The sequence below is a fragment of the Kwoniella mangroviensis genome (assembly GCF_000507465.2).
Source record: "Kwoniella mangroviensis CBS 8507 chromosome 1 map unlocalized Ctg02, whole genome shotgun sequence".
Taxonomy (NCBI): Eukaryota; Fungi; Basidiomycota; class Tremellomycetes; order Tremellales; family Cryptococcaceae; genus Kwoniella; species Kwoniella mangrovensis.
In genome coordinates this window covers 3,401,381-3,418,297 of record NW_027062534.1, presented here as the reverse complement: position 1 = coordinate 3,418,297, position 16,917 = coordinate 3,401,381, and the positions used below count along the sequence as shown (strand labels likewise).

Below are 16,917 nucleotides of genomic sequence, written 5' to 3'. Positions count from 1 at the left end.
GAATACTATAATCATCGAGCGGGTCCTCGTTCATACGCGACCGGAGACGTGTCTCACCATCAGCTTCCATACACTGCGCACCATCACCTTACCAGTTCGATCAGTCGATCACTGCGCCAAGAAAGAAGTACCGGAAAGAAGCATCTTTATACCTGAACCCTCACTCTCCCCATTCTTCCCGGGATGTGCGGATAGGAATTGTCTGTTGAGGATCTGAATGTTTCGGGTCTCTCACCCGATATCATCAATGGTGAGTAATGCTTGAGTCTGGCATGATTGTTCTACCCCCACCCGGTCCTCCTAAGAATGGTTCCGTCTGACCCTATTCCGATTGAGGCGAGCATGCATAAAAAGAGAAACCTTCTCGATCATTTACCGGTTGAGCTGCAGCAGTGAGTTGCTATTTGCGAAAGCTTCCGATCTCGTCCAAAGAGACTGAAAGCGTATCAGATAAGGTCATGTCAACTAAACCTGAAAAGGGTAAAATGAAATCACACTTTTATTGCTCTTTCAAGTAATTTCGGGAGATTTTCCACAACTTTACTCGTAGTTTTTCCAGACCACAGGTAAACAACGTCACTCCTGCAAGAGTATGTTGCTCCAACACCATTTTTTTTTCTCATTTTTCACGATCAAAGCATTCAGAATTTAGATTCATATATTTATCTGATAAAAAATCTTAACCCCCACTTTCGTTCTTCCTTTTCTTTCTTTTCTTGTATAACGTACATACATATACAAGACGATCATAAGGTAAGGGTTACGGATCAAGCCAAGATGTCATCATCTACCGCACCCGAGTTATCATACTCTTCTACCAGTCGACGATTCGATAATGATCACACCGACGCCCCCGAAGAGGAGGGTAAGAAGACTATCCCCCACCAGGATTTCAACGATCAAGAAGGTGGTGCTCAATTCTACGATGATAATTCATCGCAAGAGAACATGTTGGCTGGTGTAGCTAAAGTAGAAGCTCTCCAGGCTGTTTGGTGAGTACCCACACGGACGTGATTCAGATGGATAGTTGCTGATGTGATGGATTTGACTTGATAGGGGTCCTACCTCCAAGTGGTTCTTGTTTGTTGGGTAAGTCAGGTCACCGATGCATAAACCCCCATGATAACACTATATCCGTCCATGGTTATCCCCGTGTAACTGACAATCGCGATCGCACCGCAGTATCGGTCTATCGGCTTACATCTATTCTCTTGATGGTGAGCCGCCCATTTATCTTGTCAGTGATCTTGTACTGATATTTCATCTCGTCTTGTCCAGGTGTCACCACATGGCAATACCTTTCCTACGCGTGAGTGCATGGTCAATTTCTTCCCTACTTTCCTCTTTGCTCTTCCCTTGCATCCTCAAACCCTTGGGCTCCTTCCGATACGATATCATCGATTGATCGATTGATGGAAGACGACGCTTTGTCCTTCCTTGATGATTCCTGTATCGGGTGGGCGCGGCCGAGGAGCATGGTTGAATGGTCGGTTGATGGTCGTGTTACAAGATTGGAACTGACGTTCACACTAAAACTAAATTGGATCCCCAAAGGACCTCGTCTGTGCTCAAGCACTCTGTTTCAGGAACAATCTCCACTGCCAATGCCATCATCATCGCTGTCGGTAAACCATTGATGGCAAAACTAGCTGATGTGTGAGTATCCATCGTAAATGCTCTCGCATATCTAGACTACATATTGACCTTGTTTCCCGCTGTAGCATCGGTCGAGCTGAGACTTTCGTCATTGTCACTGTGCTCTACGTCGTCGGATACGTGAGTCCAAAACTAATAGCATACATTGTACATGACATTGACTTGTTCCACATAGATTGTCATCGCCACCGCAAACGATGTCAACCAAATTGCTGGTGGTCAAGTGTTATACTCCTTCGGATACACTGGTCTCCAGATGCTCCAACAGATTGTCATTGCCGATATGACCAATTTAAGATGGAGGTCAGTCTAGTCCATCTCGTAAAATTCATTGTCATTGTTCTGTGATATGCTGACTTTTCGATCGTCGATTCAGAGGTCTCGTCACTGGTCTTGTATCAGCTCCTTTCATCATCAACAACTTCGTCTCCGCCGAGATCGCCGAAGGTGTCTTGCCAAACTGGAGATGGGGTTACGCTATGGTGAGCACGATCGACACATACGGTCCAATTCTAATTCTACATGCTGATACAATCCTCTATCGTTCCTTCAGTTCGCCATCCTTGTTCCCGTTGCCCTCGCTCCCATCATCGTTACCCTCTTCTGGGCTCAATGGAAAGCCAAGAAGTTGGATCACATCAAAGCTCAACCAAATGCTTACAAGCAAGTCATGTCTTCCCACTTTGCGATCGCTCTACCACGGACGCTAACTTCCCCTATCCTTCTAGACCCTGGTCCAAGGTCATCACTGACGCCGCCATTGAGATGGATCTCGCTGGTCTTATTTTGATCGCTGCTTCTCTCGCTTTGATCCTCCTTCCTCTTGGTCTCGCTCCTTCCGCCAAAGGTCAATGGCACAACGCTAGTATGGTGAGTGGTGGTTTCTCCCATCACTATTTGTCATATAATATATTCAATGATGGCTGATGAGCTTGGAACTCCGTACAGATCGCCATGGTCACCATCGGTGCTGTTCTTTTCCCCCTCATGCTCGTCTACGAATGGAAAGTACCTCGGAGACCCGTTGTACCCATGAGATGGCTCAAGCGAGGACCTATCCTCGGTGCCTGTTTGATTGGTTTCACCGACTTTGTCTCTTTCTACCTCCAATACACCTACCTTTACTCGTGAGTCGCGACTACTACGGTAGTTTGCAATCTGTGAGAACATCGCTGACTGGACTTGTTGCCTTGTCACAGTTACGTCTATGTCACCCAAAACTGGAGTTACCGAGACTTGACCTACTACAGTGCAACTCAATCTCTCGCCCTTACCATCTTCGGTATCTGCGGTGGTATCATCATGTATTTCACTCGACGATTCAAGGTGAGCTAGCACCGTATCGACTCTTTCATAAGGATCATTCACTGATAAACCCATTCATATATAGTGGATGCTCTTTGCTGGTCTTCTCGTTCGATTGATCGGATGTGGATTGATGCTCAAAGCTCGATCAGCTACTGGTAACACCGCCGAACTAGTCATGTGCCAAATTCTCCAAGGTCTTGGAGGTGGTTTCGCCGCTATCGCCATCCAAGTTTCCGCTCAAGCCGCCGTAGCTCATGTTGACGTTGCTACTGTCACTGCCATGGTCTTGTTGATCACCGAAGTTGGAAATTCTGCCGGTTCAGCTGCCGCCACCCAAATTTGGGCTTCTCACATGCCTGCTGCGTTGGCCAAACACGTCCCAACTACCAACGCTACTTTGCTCGCTGACCTTTACGGATCAATCACCCAAATTGCTCTTTTCCCTCAAGATGACCCTATCAGAATCGGTGCTATCACCGCTTACCAGGACGTTATGTGAGTGTCCATATCCATTCAAGTGTTAATGTTAATGGCTTGCTAAAATGATTGATTGACAATAAAAGGTACAAGCTCGTTCTCGGTGCTTTGATTGTTGCCATCTTCCCTCCCATCTTCTGTATCTTCCTCACCAAGGATATCAAACTCACCCGAGCTCAAAATGCCGTTGACGCTAAAGACTTGGCTGGTAACCCCACTGGAGAAGCTAGGGAGTTTGAGGATAACAGAACTCCCTCTGAAAGAAATTTGGAGACTTCCCAGAGAGTCTAATCGGATTGATCATGGTATACGATCTCATCAGGAGAGATAGATCGGGGAGCGGGGAGTGGAGGGTAGATCTGGGGAGTATATCTAGAAAGGATTTACCCGATTGAAATGACTCAAGAGGATACGTCGATGTGAATTGGATGCTCAGGTCTAAGAGTGGATGAGAGACAGAAAGGGGAGAGAGCTTTTAAGCGATACTTTGGTGGACGGATAAGTCTCGCGCATGTTTATAATTATCATACACTACCATTTCCTTTCATTTCATTGATATATAGAGTCTGGTCTAATCATAGATCATAAAACATAAGAGCTTCGTTGATTGTTTATATCTGTCTCAAGTAGATGTGTATATACTCTGTACTTCCTTTCTTGCTTGGTTGGGCTGGTTATCATGCACTTTACTCGTAGGCTCAATTCTGAAAAGAACAGGAGCAAACGTCCGTCTACGACTCCAAGTACAGCACTTTCCATTTGGAGATTCTGTTCCGATATCGAGTTTTCAGGTTGAAGTGGTATCTTACCGCAATTCGAAAATTTCCACGTACTCTTTCAATTTCATTTTTGAGCGGAGACTGATCGAAGTGGTTCCCTCGATCGGAATGGATCGTCGTTCCTCAAAACATACAATCGATCACCTTTGTTCCCCGCAATCGCAATCAGGAATCGAAAAGACAAATGACCACGGTGTTCAAACAAGCTTCTTATGGATCTGAGTGGAAGCACACAAAAGGTGAAAGGAAGGGAGACTCGGCATTGATATGTATGCACTTTTGAGAAACCTTTTGCAGAGGTATAGATTGGTCGTATATCTTATATACCGAACGAAGATTTCCTTCTTATTCGAATTCGCATCAAATCTCGTCTTGTTTACGAATCCGAGATACTTATTATCCCCACTATGTCCGAGAACACCACGAGCATCACCAGTGACCATTCCAATCCCAGTGGACGTTCAGCAAATACTAGATCAAAAACTGGTCCTCACTCTAATTCGTCAGCGTCAGGAGGGACCAAGACTGAGAATGGACCCACACCAACCTCTTCTGAATCTCGGTAAGTCCAATATCTTATTGCCAATTCTGGCTCCGATGTTAAGCTGTTATTTGACCTTGATATAAGAGAAGATAAGAAGTCGTCTGACTCATCCTTCGCCTTCCTTATAGATCGAAATACCATCGAATTCAGCCTGAAGGCGATGTGAGACGATTCGCTACCAATACTCAAGATCTTCCCGATCCAGAATAAGTCATAGTTTGAGATAGATTGGGATTGTGAGCTGAAGATGGTACTGCAGAGTGCCACATTCGAATATCTCCGTTAATAGAGTGATGATGAGAGATGCATGTTGTTTGCGACCACGTGTGTTTGATTCCGCTCTGCTTTCTAGGATTGGCTTCAGCCTGTCAGGTTATCCCCTTTGCATAAGACCAAAGACCAACTCAGATGCTTCGTATGTCATGATAACAAAAGCACTATATCTTATCATCCAATAACACAACCACCAATACTATCTACCACTCAGTCGGCCTATAGGTCTGTAAGCAGCATATATCAATTGGACATCATCCCCTTAAAGTGCTAGCTACCGGCTTTTAAACGAAACCTAGTCGATTCCTTCCCATCATTATCCCCGACCATGACCTCATCAACGACCGCTTCGCAATCAGAATTAGAATCTGCTCGAGTACCATTAGGATGGAGGGATCAGTGTTCAGCGTGAGTATTAACTAGTGTCATCAGATTAGCAAATCGAGGTGCACTTGGAGGAGGAAGCTTCAGTATTCTGTCTAATGAGAGAAGGATAATTGGAATGGAAAGCTGGATGCCAACTGGCGTTCATCTGGATAAGCCCGTCGTGAAGGGGGAGGGAAGAGCAGGATTTTTGGAATGATCTCTCTCTGGGTGACATGACAGTGGAATGCATTCGAGGAGCGTAGGGAGACGACTGGTAATTTGGGTAGAGCGTATACCTACATCAAATCAACCCCGACAAGTAGTCAGGCATCATGAACAACTGGAGAAGGAACCGAAAGAGGAGAATGGATTATTATTATGTGGTGTGATGGGGACCTTCATCGGATTAGACTGGACTGTATGAAGAGTGACATTGACGGAATAGTACTGACATAATGATTTTTTCCATTCCCGCCTATTAGCCTCTTGATCCCATTAAATGTATGTCGACACAAGACGCTCTACATGCCTTGGAAGTGTGAAGATGAGAGACACGGATACGAGAAGTAAGTCAAGTTTTGTTCTTGATCCGAGACCTTATAGCTCAGCTCTAGCAGTGGACATATGCTGATATTGTTTACATCCTCTCTTCTATAGATGTCAATACGATGAGTGAGTAATACCAATGACCACAGATCTCAAATGAACTATACTGACATTGAAATCAGCTACATGCGACGTATGAAGCAGCTCACTCGACAGAAGAAAGCAGCCGCCGAAGCTGCCGCAGCTGAAGAGTAGAAGACCCATCTCATCCCGCTTTCCCCATCATACCCCTCCTTCAGTACAGCACGAATCCCTCGTGCCCTTTCCTATCTCTTCTGATCTCAGAGAGGAGTTCTGAGACTTTGTTATCTAGAGATATATATAAAAGGCATGCATATGTTGAATCACCTATCATATAATACAGGAAAAGAAACCAATATAAAGCATAGAACCTGAAAAGAGGAATGGTGAAAATCAACAGGTTGAAAGAGTATCAACAATTTAATTGGCTACAAACGAATGGAATAGGTGAAATCAAATCTGAATACGATGATGAGTAAATCGACATCTAAGCTTCTCAATCTCTGCAAACAATCTATGACTACACACATGTCTAGGAAACCCTCGGTAAGTACAGTATTATAAAGTCCCATATCTCCCTAAATTAGTTTATCGGTATATCACCATGAACCTTGTCTTTCGCACCTGCAGTGCCAATCACAGGTGCAGAATCCGTCACTTCCTGTTCTTCCCCTTCTACTTGACCATCTTCGTCTTTGTCAGAACGATCTTTCTTCTTCTTCCCCAACGAAAAAGGGTTAGGTAAAGGTATCGGCAGAGCTTTGCCCAAACTTAATCCACTAAACAAGTCATTCTTGCTATTGGAAGTGTTCCCACTATCATTCTCAGGACTTGATAAACCACTTTGACTCCTTGAGAAAGATACCGAACCATTCCTCGATCGGTCATCACCTCCGCCTGAAACTACTGACCAACCATCATCACTCGCATGGACATCGTTGCCGAGGTGTTCACCAGATGACGATAAGTCATGTCGCGATTGATTCTCGGATTTCGAAGGCGATGATTTCGATCGGGATCTTGCTCGGAAGGGCACGATGGTATCGGCATGTAAGAGGGAGGTTACCTTATCAAGTGCCTTGTCTTCCGTTCCCGGAGGAGGTCTGATTATTGATTTAGCATATTCCTGATGGATACAACTCAGTAATCAGATACTGCGCAATGCGTTCTAGGCATGCTTCGACTCAGCTCACCAGATCTCGATAAATCGCTTCGATCGCCTTAGCAACACCATTTTCCTTGCGGATCATCTCTCCCACAACCCTGGCTTTAGCAATCTGCTTCTCATCGGTAGTAGCTTTGATGAGAGCTTCCGCCAATGCTTCGGAGGTAAATTTTCGGATAGCAGAACCAACATTGAGAGATTCAGCTCTTTCTGCCCAGAAGGCTTGATCACCAAAGAATGGTTTGATAATCGTCGGGATACCAGCTATTATTGAGATAGCATCGTATAAGCCCACCGGCGACCTCAAATCGTACTTCTACTCACCTCTGAAACTCGCTCCACTTGTTCCTGCACCACCATGATGACAGGCAGCGTCGATCTTGGGGAAGAGCCAAGAATGGTCGATCGAGTCAATAGAGCTATAAAATCCAGGTCAGCCCTGATCTGATGGTGCATCGGCACGGTAAGAGCTTACAATATTTCGGGAGGATATTTAACTCCATCCGCTCCATCTGAACTACCCGTACTTTCACCTTTTGACTTTGATCCTCTGTCTGACCAACCTTTCGATAAGATCGCACACACCCCACTGTCGACCACAGCTTCGACGACGCATCTTGTCATCTCTTCTGGGTCTGAAACGACGATGGAACCGAATCCACTATATGAGTTGCCAGGCGATTAGCCAACTGACTCTGGCTAGAAGGCAATAGAACTCACATGTATACAACCTTCTTACCGTTCTTATGAGCACTGTTGATAAAATCTACCAAACCTTCGGGAGGTGTCCACTTCTTTTCGTTGCCTTTACTCTCATCGGCATTCTCCAGGAACCAATATCCGGTGACGTGAATCCATTCTGTCCAATCTAAAGGAGGAGGTACGATGGAAGGTGAAAAGTTGTAAAGGAATGGTATCTTGTGTTGTTCCAGCTTTTCGAATGTGGTAGATTCTATGCTCAGAACATGTCTTCTCCATCGGTTAACTTGCCCGGATATAGCTCGCCAGAACACTTGGTCGAACATTGTATAAGTCATATAATTGTAGCTGCCTCCTCGTTTGTGCTCGGGCACCGCGAAGGCATGCTAGACGAAATGGTTTCAACTGAGATGTTTATGAAACTGGACGATAGACTTACAGGATAAGCTCTAGTTCTCGTCCAAGGCATCTGTATTTGCAGATATCAGCTACGCTCTATGGTGAAATCGACAGTGCTTGATACTCACTGTAAAAGCTCGGAAGTAAGGTATTCTCAAAGCTTCTGCGATGTGCACACCGCCCATAGCACTAGGTGATTCAATCAATAAATCCGATCCTTGACACGCTTCCCAGGACGAGTTGAGGAGATCGTCGAGCCAGCCTCGGAACTGTGGAGCGGTCAGCTTGTGGACTCAGTCAGATGACACGCTTTCCCGAGCATTCCAGCTTACCTTCTGCAGTCCCTCCTTCAGGAAAGACACGGTAAACATTCCATTATCCACACACATCTGCATCAGTTCAGCGGGATCTCCACCGACACTAGCAAATTCAATTCCATGCTGAGGGAATTTATCGTTGATTAGCTATTGATCCTGAAATTTGGAATTTGACCAATTGGCACTTACACCTTCCACCCAATCCTTGTACTCGCCATGCGATGCAATTCTCGTATGATGGCCTTCTGCTTGTAGACCTTTACATAGTGCGATGTAAGGCTGCACGTCACCTCTACTTCCAATCGTCAAACAAGTCACCCTCATAGGTTCAGGTTTGAATTCCAGGAATGTCGACGTTGTCGAACCGAAGAGAGGTGAAGGTGATACGGGTGGAACATTGTTTGTCGTTCTCGATTCGATAGGTACAGACTCATCTAGATCTTCCATTATTCTAGTTTTTATATCGGCTCGATCGGGTTCACCCTTTTCTCCAGATACTCTGACAGCTTCCATCCTCTCTTCCAATAGCGCTACGCAAGCTTTTCGTCGTTTTGAAGAACTGAATTCCAAGAAAAGCTCTTCATGTCCCTTGATCACTACAATTAGACCGCAGTGTCCAAACCGGAAGGCTTTTTGAGCCTTCAATCCGTACAGATCCTTGATAGGGATGATCATCTGCTCATATACTGTCAGATTGGTCAATATTCAAGTAGAGGTGAGCTCACCTTGGTCTTATATAATAGCTGAGAAGATCGGAAACAGAAGTAGTTCGTCGATACAAAAAATCGACCTGAGACAGGTAGTACTCGATATAGATATCCGGGGAAGTCTATTTTAGTTGTGTTAGCATCATATCATATCAAATAGGACTTTGTACACTGACGATCGATCAGCTCTTCTTTCTCACCTAACGCAAATACGTTCCTGAATTTGTGCGCAGTCTCGTCATCTTCCCTCTGCCCAGATTCCGAAGCCTCCATCATCGAGTAATCAGATCGACTCTGAACCATCTGACTGCCACTGGAAACGTCTGAGGCGAACGACAATCTACCTCCTCTTCCGCTGAGTCTCTGAGTCAACTCATCATCACTACTATCTTCCGCGTTGGGCACAGCAGGTTCCACAATCTCAGTCACGGAGTTCTGTTTTCGCCTATTGGTACGAGTAGTTGACGATTTTGAGTCTCCAGAAGCATATTCAGGTGGTGATTTACCCAACGTTGAAGTACTACCTGGGGAAGTACCGAACAGCTTGGAAGCTGGTTTACGAATCCAAGATGGTCCCCAGCTATTTCGATGGTCGTCATGAGTCATACCCGCTGGAGGGGGACCATTCTGTCTAGGTGGATATCCATCATCAAGATCGCCTTCTTGAGGAGATTCCACCTCTCCTTCGATCAGTGGTTCGTTTCTCACCGTTTCGAGACTGTCATTGGACGATTTATGTGTTTTGTTAGATAGGAAAGGTATCGTTAAACCTGATTTTGGCGGGTCGGTCTCGTTCACCTTATCATTACTTCGAGTTATCAATGGTCGAAGAACAGATCCTATCTTCTTCAAGCCAAGTTGATGCGTGCTGGAAGTATCCGAAACTTGCTCGGGGCGTCTGATTGTTTTGACGCTATCCTCGAGTGATTCCACAGGCTGCTGATGTATTGTGATGGCTGAAGAAATTCGAGGGAGGTCCGATGAAGGTCTTTCGTCCAGCAGAAGTTGTATCTTGCTATATGCACGCTCGTTGTCCTGGAAGGAGGCGAAAAAGTAGCTTTCGACTGACATTTGATCTTCCGAATCGACACATTTGATCTGGATATTTCTTATCAGCTGCGATTCGAAGCCTTGCAACGCTTTGGCTTACCTCGATCGTCTCAGCAAATTCCAATGTAGGACTTCTCTCAACCTCCAGAACAGCTTGGAGTGGAATGATAAGCTACGCAGATGAATCAGCTTTTGTTTCTGGACTAACACCTTATCATCCGAAAGCTGACCTTGACACTCTCTCCTTCATGCTGTATCTTAAACATCACCTTCTGAATAGCTTTGATCCATTCGTCCCTACTGGCTTCCGTATCTGCAGAAAAAGTGTAGTTCCTTTCCGCCGTTCTTACTTTGAATTTCGTTTCATCGATCGCATCACAGCTTGAGCAGTATTGGAGGGATATATTGCCTTTGGGGAAATAAGGATCTGCGGTAGATTCGTACCAGCTCAGAACATCGTTTTTGAGAACGACCCAAAACTTGGTGTTAAGCTTGGTTCGAGAAGCTTTTTTATATAAAGGACCAGTCTTGACGACAAGATTCTATTCATGGTATTGAGTTAGCTGAATTTCTCACACCATCTCCTGCCAATTGGGCGACTCACTTCTTTGTCTGGCATATTGGCGAAGAAACAGATATGCCGCTTGGTAAGATACATATAGCCCTTGAGCACTACAATCCCAAGGTCAGATGCGGAAGCGTATGAGACCTGTCTTGCTCCACTTACTAACACTCCTCAACAGCCAACACCTCATTTCCTCTAAGACATCTTCTCTTTCTTCCAGACCAAAGACCTCCATCAACCCTTCACCCAATTTCTCTTTCCTCAGTCTCCTTCTCTCCGACTCGTTAGGTTGTATACTTTCTTCGATTATCTGTTCTTCTTTACTGTCCGCTTGACGTAAAGCTGCATCCGTATTTATCTCCTGCTGCTCATGCTCACTGATCACTGGGGCAAGGTCTAAAGGAGCTTTTAGTGGAGAAGTCTCGGCGGCTCGAACAATCTCTTCTCTTTCTTCCGCTTCACCAAGCTCCTCCTCATGACTGATCTTCTCGTTCAGCATCTCTCTGGCGTTTCCATCTATAGATAAAGAGTCGCTGAGAGGATTACTTGGCCGACGGGAGATGTCTGTAGAGCCTTGAGGAAGTGGAACGCTGCTTTCTGAGCTGAAATCACTTGCTGATGCTTCTAGACTTCTCCTTCTAGCTTCAGCTTCGGCGAACTGATATGCGAGTTCCGTTTCGTTTGGTCGACGAGCTCGGCGAGCTATGGTGTTGTCTCTGAAAGGGAACTGGAGACGATGAAGAGGGTGAATGCCATGCGGTGTATGTGTAGGTTGAGATGCCATGCTGTCGTTGTTCAGATCATCGCTTACTGGAGGTTGAGATTGAGCTAGAGGCCGTATTGTGTGAAGCGAAGAACCTAGTCGGTTGACTATTGTTCGTAAAGAAAGCAGAACAGGCATAATGTCAGCGTGATTGCTTGCAATATCGGGTAGAATTACAGGTGAAGACAACGATGAAGGGTGGCAAAATGAACGAGTGGGAAAGGTATTTACATTTCGGTCTATCCTGTCTATCGTGAATAGCCGATGCTGCTATCTGTCTCCTTGATCCGGAAGGAGGGTATGAGTCATCGTGTTTTTCATCTTCGCTGGAGCTAGAACTGGAATCTTCATCATCCCAAGGAAGAGCGTTCAGAGCGGATACGAGTGCTGAAGCACCCATTCGAACCTTTCGTCGGAAGCGCGACACAGGTTGAGCCGGTGTAGAAGTAGACATCGTAATCCCATGAGAAGGAGTCGTGGTTGATGGTGTGTGTATAGGTTTTTTTTGGTTTCAGTTTCGGTATTTGTACATTACATGAAGGGAAACAAAGGAAGGATGAAGTTTTGTTGGTCAGCATGTCGTTCTGATTGAGAGTGAAAGGAGGAATACCCCAGATGAGGTCATGGACGTGGGTAAAGGAGGTTTGACAAAGGTCACTTGTGTGTTTGTATGATACATGTGGACATGACATCTTTAACCGACCCGCAAGTGCACACATCCAATGCGCATTGAAGATAGGAATTCACCGGCACTAAGGGAAAGCTGTGTCACTCACCGATCCTATATCTTTACCTGCACCAAAACCAGGTCTACTCTGGGTCATCCGGTCACCGTACTCATCATCCTCATCGATTTCACGGTCATCCGGTGATACCGAGGCTGAGGTCGTCCTGGAGCTAGACAAAGAAACATGGCCTCTTGAATGGGTGTGAGGAATGGGATGTATTATATCTCCACTTTGTCTTTCTTCTTCTTCCAATCTTTGTTCTTCCGTTATCGTTTCTTCCTCTTCTTTCTGTTCTTGGGCAGGTTCGAATCTGACCGAGGGAATTTCAAACGCAGGTGTATAAGGCAATTCATCTAGTGGTGTACCACTTATTATCGGTCTTTCCTCCTTCTCCTCCTTCGGCTGATCCAATCCCTTTGCATTCTCCAATGCTTGCTCATCCTCCCTCTCTTGCTCTTTTCCTGGTGCGGGATGAGTGGGGAAAACATGTTTAGTCGCCGCATTGATGAATTGCTCGGCGTGGGGATGTCTGGGTGAGGGTTCCCTCTGATCAGGATAGGTCGCAGGTTGAGGAAATGGCGGCGCATGTAAATTCGAGGGTGAGGGTTGTTGAGCTGGTGGTGGGGGTGAACGTGACATGTTGATCGATGTTAAGGAACCTTCAAAATAGGTAGGATAACCGGTTGAATGACCGCTTTGACGAGCAGCGACTGTTTGACGGTGAGATGTATCTTCTAATCTACATATACTATCCCTAAATTTCCTCGCCGCTGCGCTGATTTCCTATCCATCAGCAGGTACACATATCGTGCTGATGTTGATGGTGGGATGGGTGTCAACAATGAGCTTGATAGTAAGGTTTGAGACCCGATTGAATGGGGTTTGGCTCTGGGTGACGATGAACGTCGTGTGTCGTGTGTAGTAGTGGATGTACGAGTATGTTTTGATGACGTCGTGCTCGGTGTGCTTCGGGCACCGCTTATTCCTGACATGGGTCGGAGGTGCAGTCCTCTTACCACCCAAGCCTAAGCCTGGACCACGCAAGCCTACAGTACCCGGCGATCACCGATTTGATCTGATTCCAGCAATCCATACGACATGACGATTCAGTTAAATTAATCTTACCATCGCCAAAGCATCTTCAAGAGAAACTCGGGAAATCCTTTTCGTATCGATAGGATACCATCGCAGAATCCCAGAATACACCAACATACACAAAGGGTCCCAGCGAAATCTCCGGGACCATAGTAACCATTGCCTCGAACGACAACGAGCAGACGGGGATCAAGCACTGACACTGACACTGACACTGATACTCATACCAACCTGACGACGAGGATCCTATTGCACTCATGTTTCATCATCATCCGAGATACCATCTGCGAGACTTTTCCGGTCTCTGTGCAAGTATACTTGGCATGAGGGAGCCTCTCTCACATCGACGCGATCATATATAGACGACTCCTCAAGCAGAGATGACTGACATTCCTCATTCCGTTCACTTTGCTATCTTGCCTTCATACATTTGTATCTTTTTATTTCAGCAGCTGGACTGCTCTTTCAACTCGCTTTTGCTTGTCATTGTTTGGTATCTACTCTTCTGGTTCTTCCGTTTTCTTGTTCCATTCTCAAGTCTGTGCTGGTCACCAATTCAACATTCATTTCCTCCACCGACCCCATATACAGTCAACAGATCGACCTAGCCTCAATTAGCCCCAGTCCAAGATGTTGACCGAACATTTCCTTGTCCTCTTTGGTCTACTTCCTCTCCTAGTCATCTCGGCACCCCTCCAACCTGAACCTTTACACACGCTGGCGCTCAAAAAGATCCCAATTGCGAGAGATGGCGAGCACCCCGTGGCTGCTTTCGAAAGGCATCAGAAAGCCGCTATCAAGCGAATGCATAGGTATAGTAAGTCCTTCAACCTCTATTACCCCGTCAACAATGAATTGTTCTGACAAAGTGTTTGTAGAGAGACTCGTGCCGCCTTCCGAAGACGAATTTCACCAAAGGAATCTCGAGAGAGTGAGTCGTATTCTCAATCATCAAAGCACTTGACCTAAATGTTATGGTGATTTTTTCAGAGACGAGCTATTGAATCCAATTCCAAACTCGAAAAGCGAATGTACATCCCCGATATCCCACTTCCCTCCCTTCCTCAACGAGAGAAGAGAATATGGTGGCCACCTACCGATACTTCTGCCAAACCCACTCCGACCGGAGCCATCCCGCATGTTGCTGCCAAGGTGAACGGGACAGGCGGTGGAATAGCCGCAGCGACAGCCACAGTGCAAGGTCAGTCGGTGATGACTGGTACAGGGCAGCGTGCACTAGCTGATATCTTGGCATTGTATACAACAGCTTCTGGATCGAACGCCAATGGGTTTTCAGAAGTTGCCGTCCAGGCTTTACAGGGTGTATCTCTCACAAACAGTGATAGTGAATTGATTCAAGGTGGTTTGGATTATATCATCGAAGCTAATGATATTGGTAAGTATTCTCTTCAAACAGTCAGCTACCCTCCAAAACAGTAGGGGATATTGAATAGCTGACCAAGCGACATGGTGAATAGGTTACCTCAGTGAGATCCAGATTGGTACACCCGCACAAACCTTCTTGATGATTATGGATACGGGTAGTGCAGATACATGGGTGCCTTCTGCGTGAGTCTAGCCTTTGGAGTGACCCATTCTGATCGGGTCAAGCTGACATGTCGGTTTTGATGTAACAGGAGTTGTGGAGTAGCCAATTGTGGTGATCATACTGCCCTCGGAGCAGACAACAGCGATACCTTCCGTATGTCATGTTATTGTTCGCCGGTCGATGACAAAACTGAGACCAGCTGAGCTGATCATCACTCTGTGTCTATGTGCACAGAAGCATCTCAAACTCAGTTTGAAGTGACCTATGGATCCGGAGCAGTGGCCGGCGTATTAGCTGCAGATTCGATGACTATAGCTGGTATGACCATGATCAACCATGTGATGGGTGTGACTCTTCAAGTGAGTCCAAATCCAGGATCCCATAATTGAGTGTGCCGATGTGAATCATGGTATAGGAGAGTGTACAATTCTCAGCTAGCAATGTTCCATTCGATGGATTAGTAGGATTGGCTTTAGGTGTGAGTTCCAACCTCATTTCATGGTGACTGTTATTACAAAACGACTTAAAAATCGGAATTGACCTAACTTATCTTGTTCTTTATATATCGTACTTTTTCTGTTTAGAAACTTTCCAACCAAGGTGTACAGACTCCACTCGAATCGTTAGCTTCTACAGGATTAATCAAAAATCCGATTTTAGGTATAGCTCTGGGAAGACTGAGTAAGTCTACTACAATCTTCCTGCTTTTGCCCCCTCCGTTGAGATCTCAAGTACTAACAGTTGGACTTGACTGGTTTCATTTACATAGCCGATGGAGAGAATAACGGAGAACTAGTATTTGGTCAGGCCAACAATGCCAAACTCGATTCAACTACCACCCAAACACTCCAGGTGACGAGCCTGGAAGGGTTCTGGCAGGTCGATATGGCTGCTGTGACTATTGATGGTACGAATGCTGTGACAGGCAGACAAGCTATCTTAGATACTGGTTCGTTACTCTCTCAACTGTTCGGCTTGAATGGCCATGGATAGACAACTGACAGAATTTGCTTTGTCAATGCAGGTACTAGTCTGATGATTGCTCCTCCTACCGAGTAGGTCTCTTGTAATCATCATCCGATTACTGTATTGGTCAGCTGATTCAATACAATGAATAGTGCTGCTGCTTTCCATGCTCAAATCAATGGCGCTGCCGAGTAAGCTATATCCCTTGGAACTTAAACATTAATTACATCTGGACTATGCTGATATATGTGGGCCATGCGTAGCGTCGGAGGCGGTATGTTCTCTATACCTTGTACGATCGATCAAGAAATAACCATGACATTTGGAAATGTCGCTTTTCAGTATGTCAACTCCCCTACCTCTACCTCAACTTTTTGATTTTCCCACGGACTTACAAGTCTTCCTTCTATCTAGGATTGACGTTCGTGATCTCCTCTTCCAACCCCTCTCTAACGACTTGACAGGCGACTGTCTCTCGTCCCTTTCAGCAGGAACGATCAAGGACGACGTAACGTGGTTACTGGGTGACAGTTTCCTTAAAAACGTTTATATGACTACCAACTCGGATGATCTCACTGTTCAATTATCAGCTAGAACAGATTCACCTGGGAGTTCAAGTTTCGCTACTGTAGCCTCGACCACCGGGGTTGCCAATAACGCTATGAACGTACAATCCAATTCTACCAATTCGACTTCATCATCCACTTCCACTTCGTCAGGTGAAGCATCGTCCACTGCTTCAAATACCGCTGCTGTCAGTCTCATCTCTGCGATCGCTGCACTGTTAGCCGGAAAGAATTTGTAGATGTAGATGGGGTTATATTCATATGGTATGTCATTTAAATCGATTCGATGTTAATCATCAATCACGGACATACTATTTG

The 16,917-nt window shown here is 45.7% G+C and overlaps 6 protein-coding genes across 6 annotated transcripts; 4 read left to right on the top strand and 2 right to left on the bottom strand.

Annotated features, from left to right (window-relative positions):
* Positions 1-777: 777 nt before the first annotated feature.
* I203_106404 (uncharacterized protein) lies at positions 778-3,732 on the top strand (the record flags this gene model as incomplete). Its single annotated transcript, XM_065517964.1, has 14 exons — positions 778-992; positions 1,057-1,089; positions 1,183-1,217; positions 1,279-1,309; positions 1,555-1,656; positions 1,722-1,776; positions 1,832-1,959; positions 2,033-2,138; positions 2,210-2,319; positions 2,385-2,526; positions 2,605-2,783; positions 2,856-2,982; positions 3,047-3,459; positions 3,528-3,732. 14 exons carry the CDS (start codon positions 778-780, stop codon positions 3,730-3,732), a joined length of 1,881 nt encoding a protein of 626 aa, XP_065373268.1.
* An 895-nt stretch (positions 3,733-4,627) lies between these two features.
* On the top strand, positions 4,628-4,974 carry I203_106403 (uncharacterized protein; the record flags this gene model as incomplete). Its single annotated transcript, XM_019150916.1, has 2 exons — positions 4,628-4,782; positions 4,893-4,974. 2 exons carry the CDS (start codon positions 4,628-4,630, stop codon positions 4,972-4,974), a joined length of 237 nt encoding a protein of 78 aa, XP_018999793.1.
* Positions 4,975-5,365: 391 nt separating this feature from the next.
* On the top strand, positions 5,366-6,204 carry I203_106402 (uncharacterized protein; the record flags this gene model as incomplete). Its single annotated transcript, XM_019150915.1, has 4 exons — positions 5,366-5,445; positions 5,886-5,969; positions 6,061-6,075; positions 6,132-6,204. The coding sequence occupies 4 exons, from the start codon at positions 5,366-5,368 to the stop codon at positions 6,202-6,204; spliced, it is 252 nt and encodes an 83-aa protein (XP_018999792.1).
* A 409-nt stretch (positions 6,205-6,613) lies between these two features.
* Positions 6,614-11,716, bottom strand: I203_106401 (uncharacterized protein; the record flags this gene model as incomplete). Its single annotated transcript, XM_065517963.1, has 15 exons — positions 6,614-7,156; positions 7,224-7,459; positions 7,520-7,614; positions 7,671-7,856; positions 7,916-8,280; positions 8,334-8,363; positions 8,422-8,562; positions 8,626-8,733; positions 8,800-9,285; positions 9,336-9,439; positions 9,494-10,415; positions 10,468-10,539; positions 10,598-10,909; positions 10,972-11,039; positions 11,095-11,716. The coding sequence occupies 15 exons, from the start codon at positions 11,714-11,716 to the stop codon at positions 6,614-6,616; spliced, it is 4,290 nt and encodes a 1,429-aa protein (XP_065373267.1).
* Positions 11,717-11,790: 74 nt separating this feature from the next.
* On the bottom strand, positions 11,791-13,062 carry I203_106400 (uncharacterized protein; the record flags this gene model as incomplete). The annotated part of the gene is made up of 4 exons (XM_019150913.2): positions 11,791-11,802; positions 11,927-11,943; positions 12,035-12,101; positions 12,472-13,062. The coding sequence occupies 4 exons, from the start codon at positions 13,060-13,062 to the stop codon at positions 11,791-11,793; spliced, it is 687 nt and encodes a 228-aa protein (XP_018999790.2).
* A 1,086-nt stretch (positions 13,063-14,148) lies between these two features.
* Positions 14,149-16,838, top strand: I203_106399 (uncharacterized protein; the record flags this gene model as incomplete). The annotated part of the gene is made up of 14 exons (XM_019150912.1): positions 14,149-14,335; positions 14,397-14,449; positions 14,509-14,719; positions 14,786-14,914; positions 14,997-15,087; positions 15,156-15,220; positions 15,302-15,426; positions 15,483-15,545; positions 15,652-15,748; positions 15,837-16,016; positions 16,092-16,122; positions 16,186-16,224; positions 16,297-16,374; positions 16,448-16,838. The coding sequence occupies 14 exons, from the start codon at positions 14,149-14,151 to the stop codon at positions 16,836-16,838; spliced, it is 1,740 nt and encodes a 579-aa protein (XP_018999789.1).
* Positions 16,839-16,917: the final 79 nt, after the last annotated feature.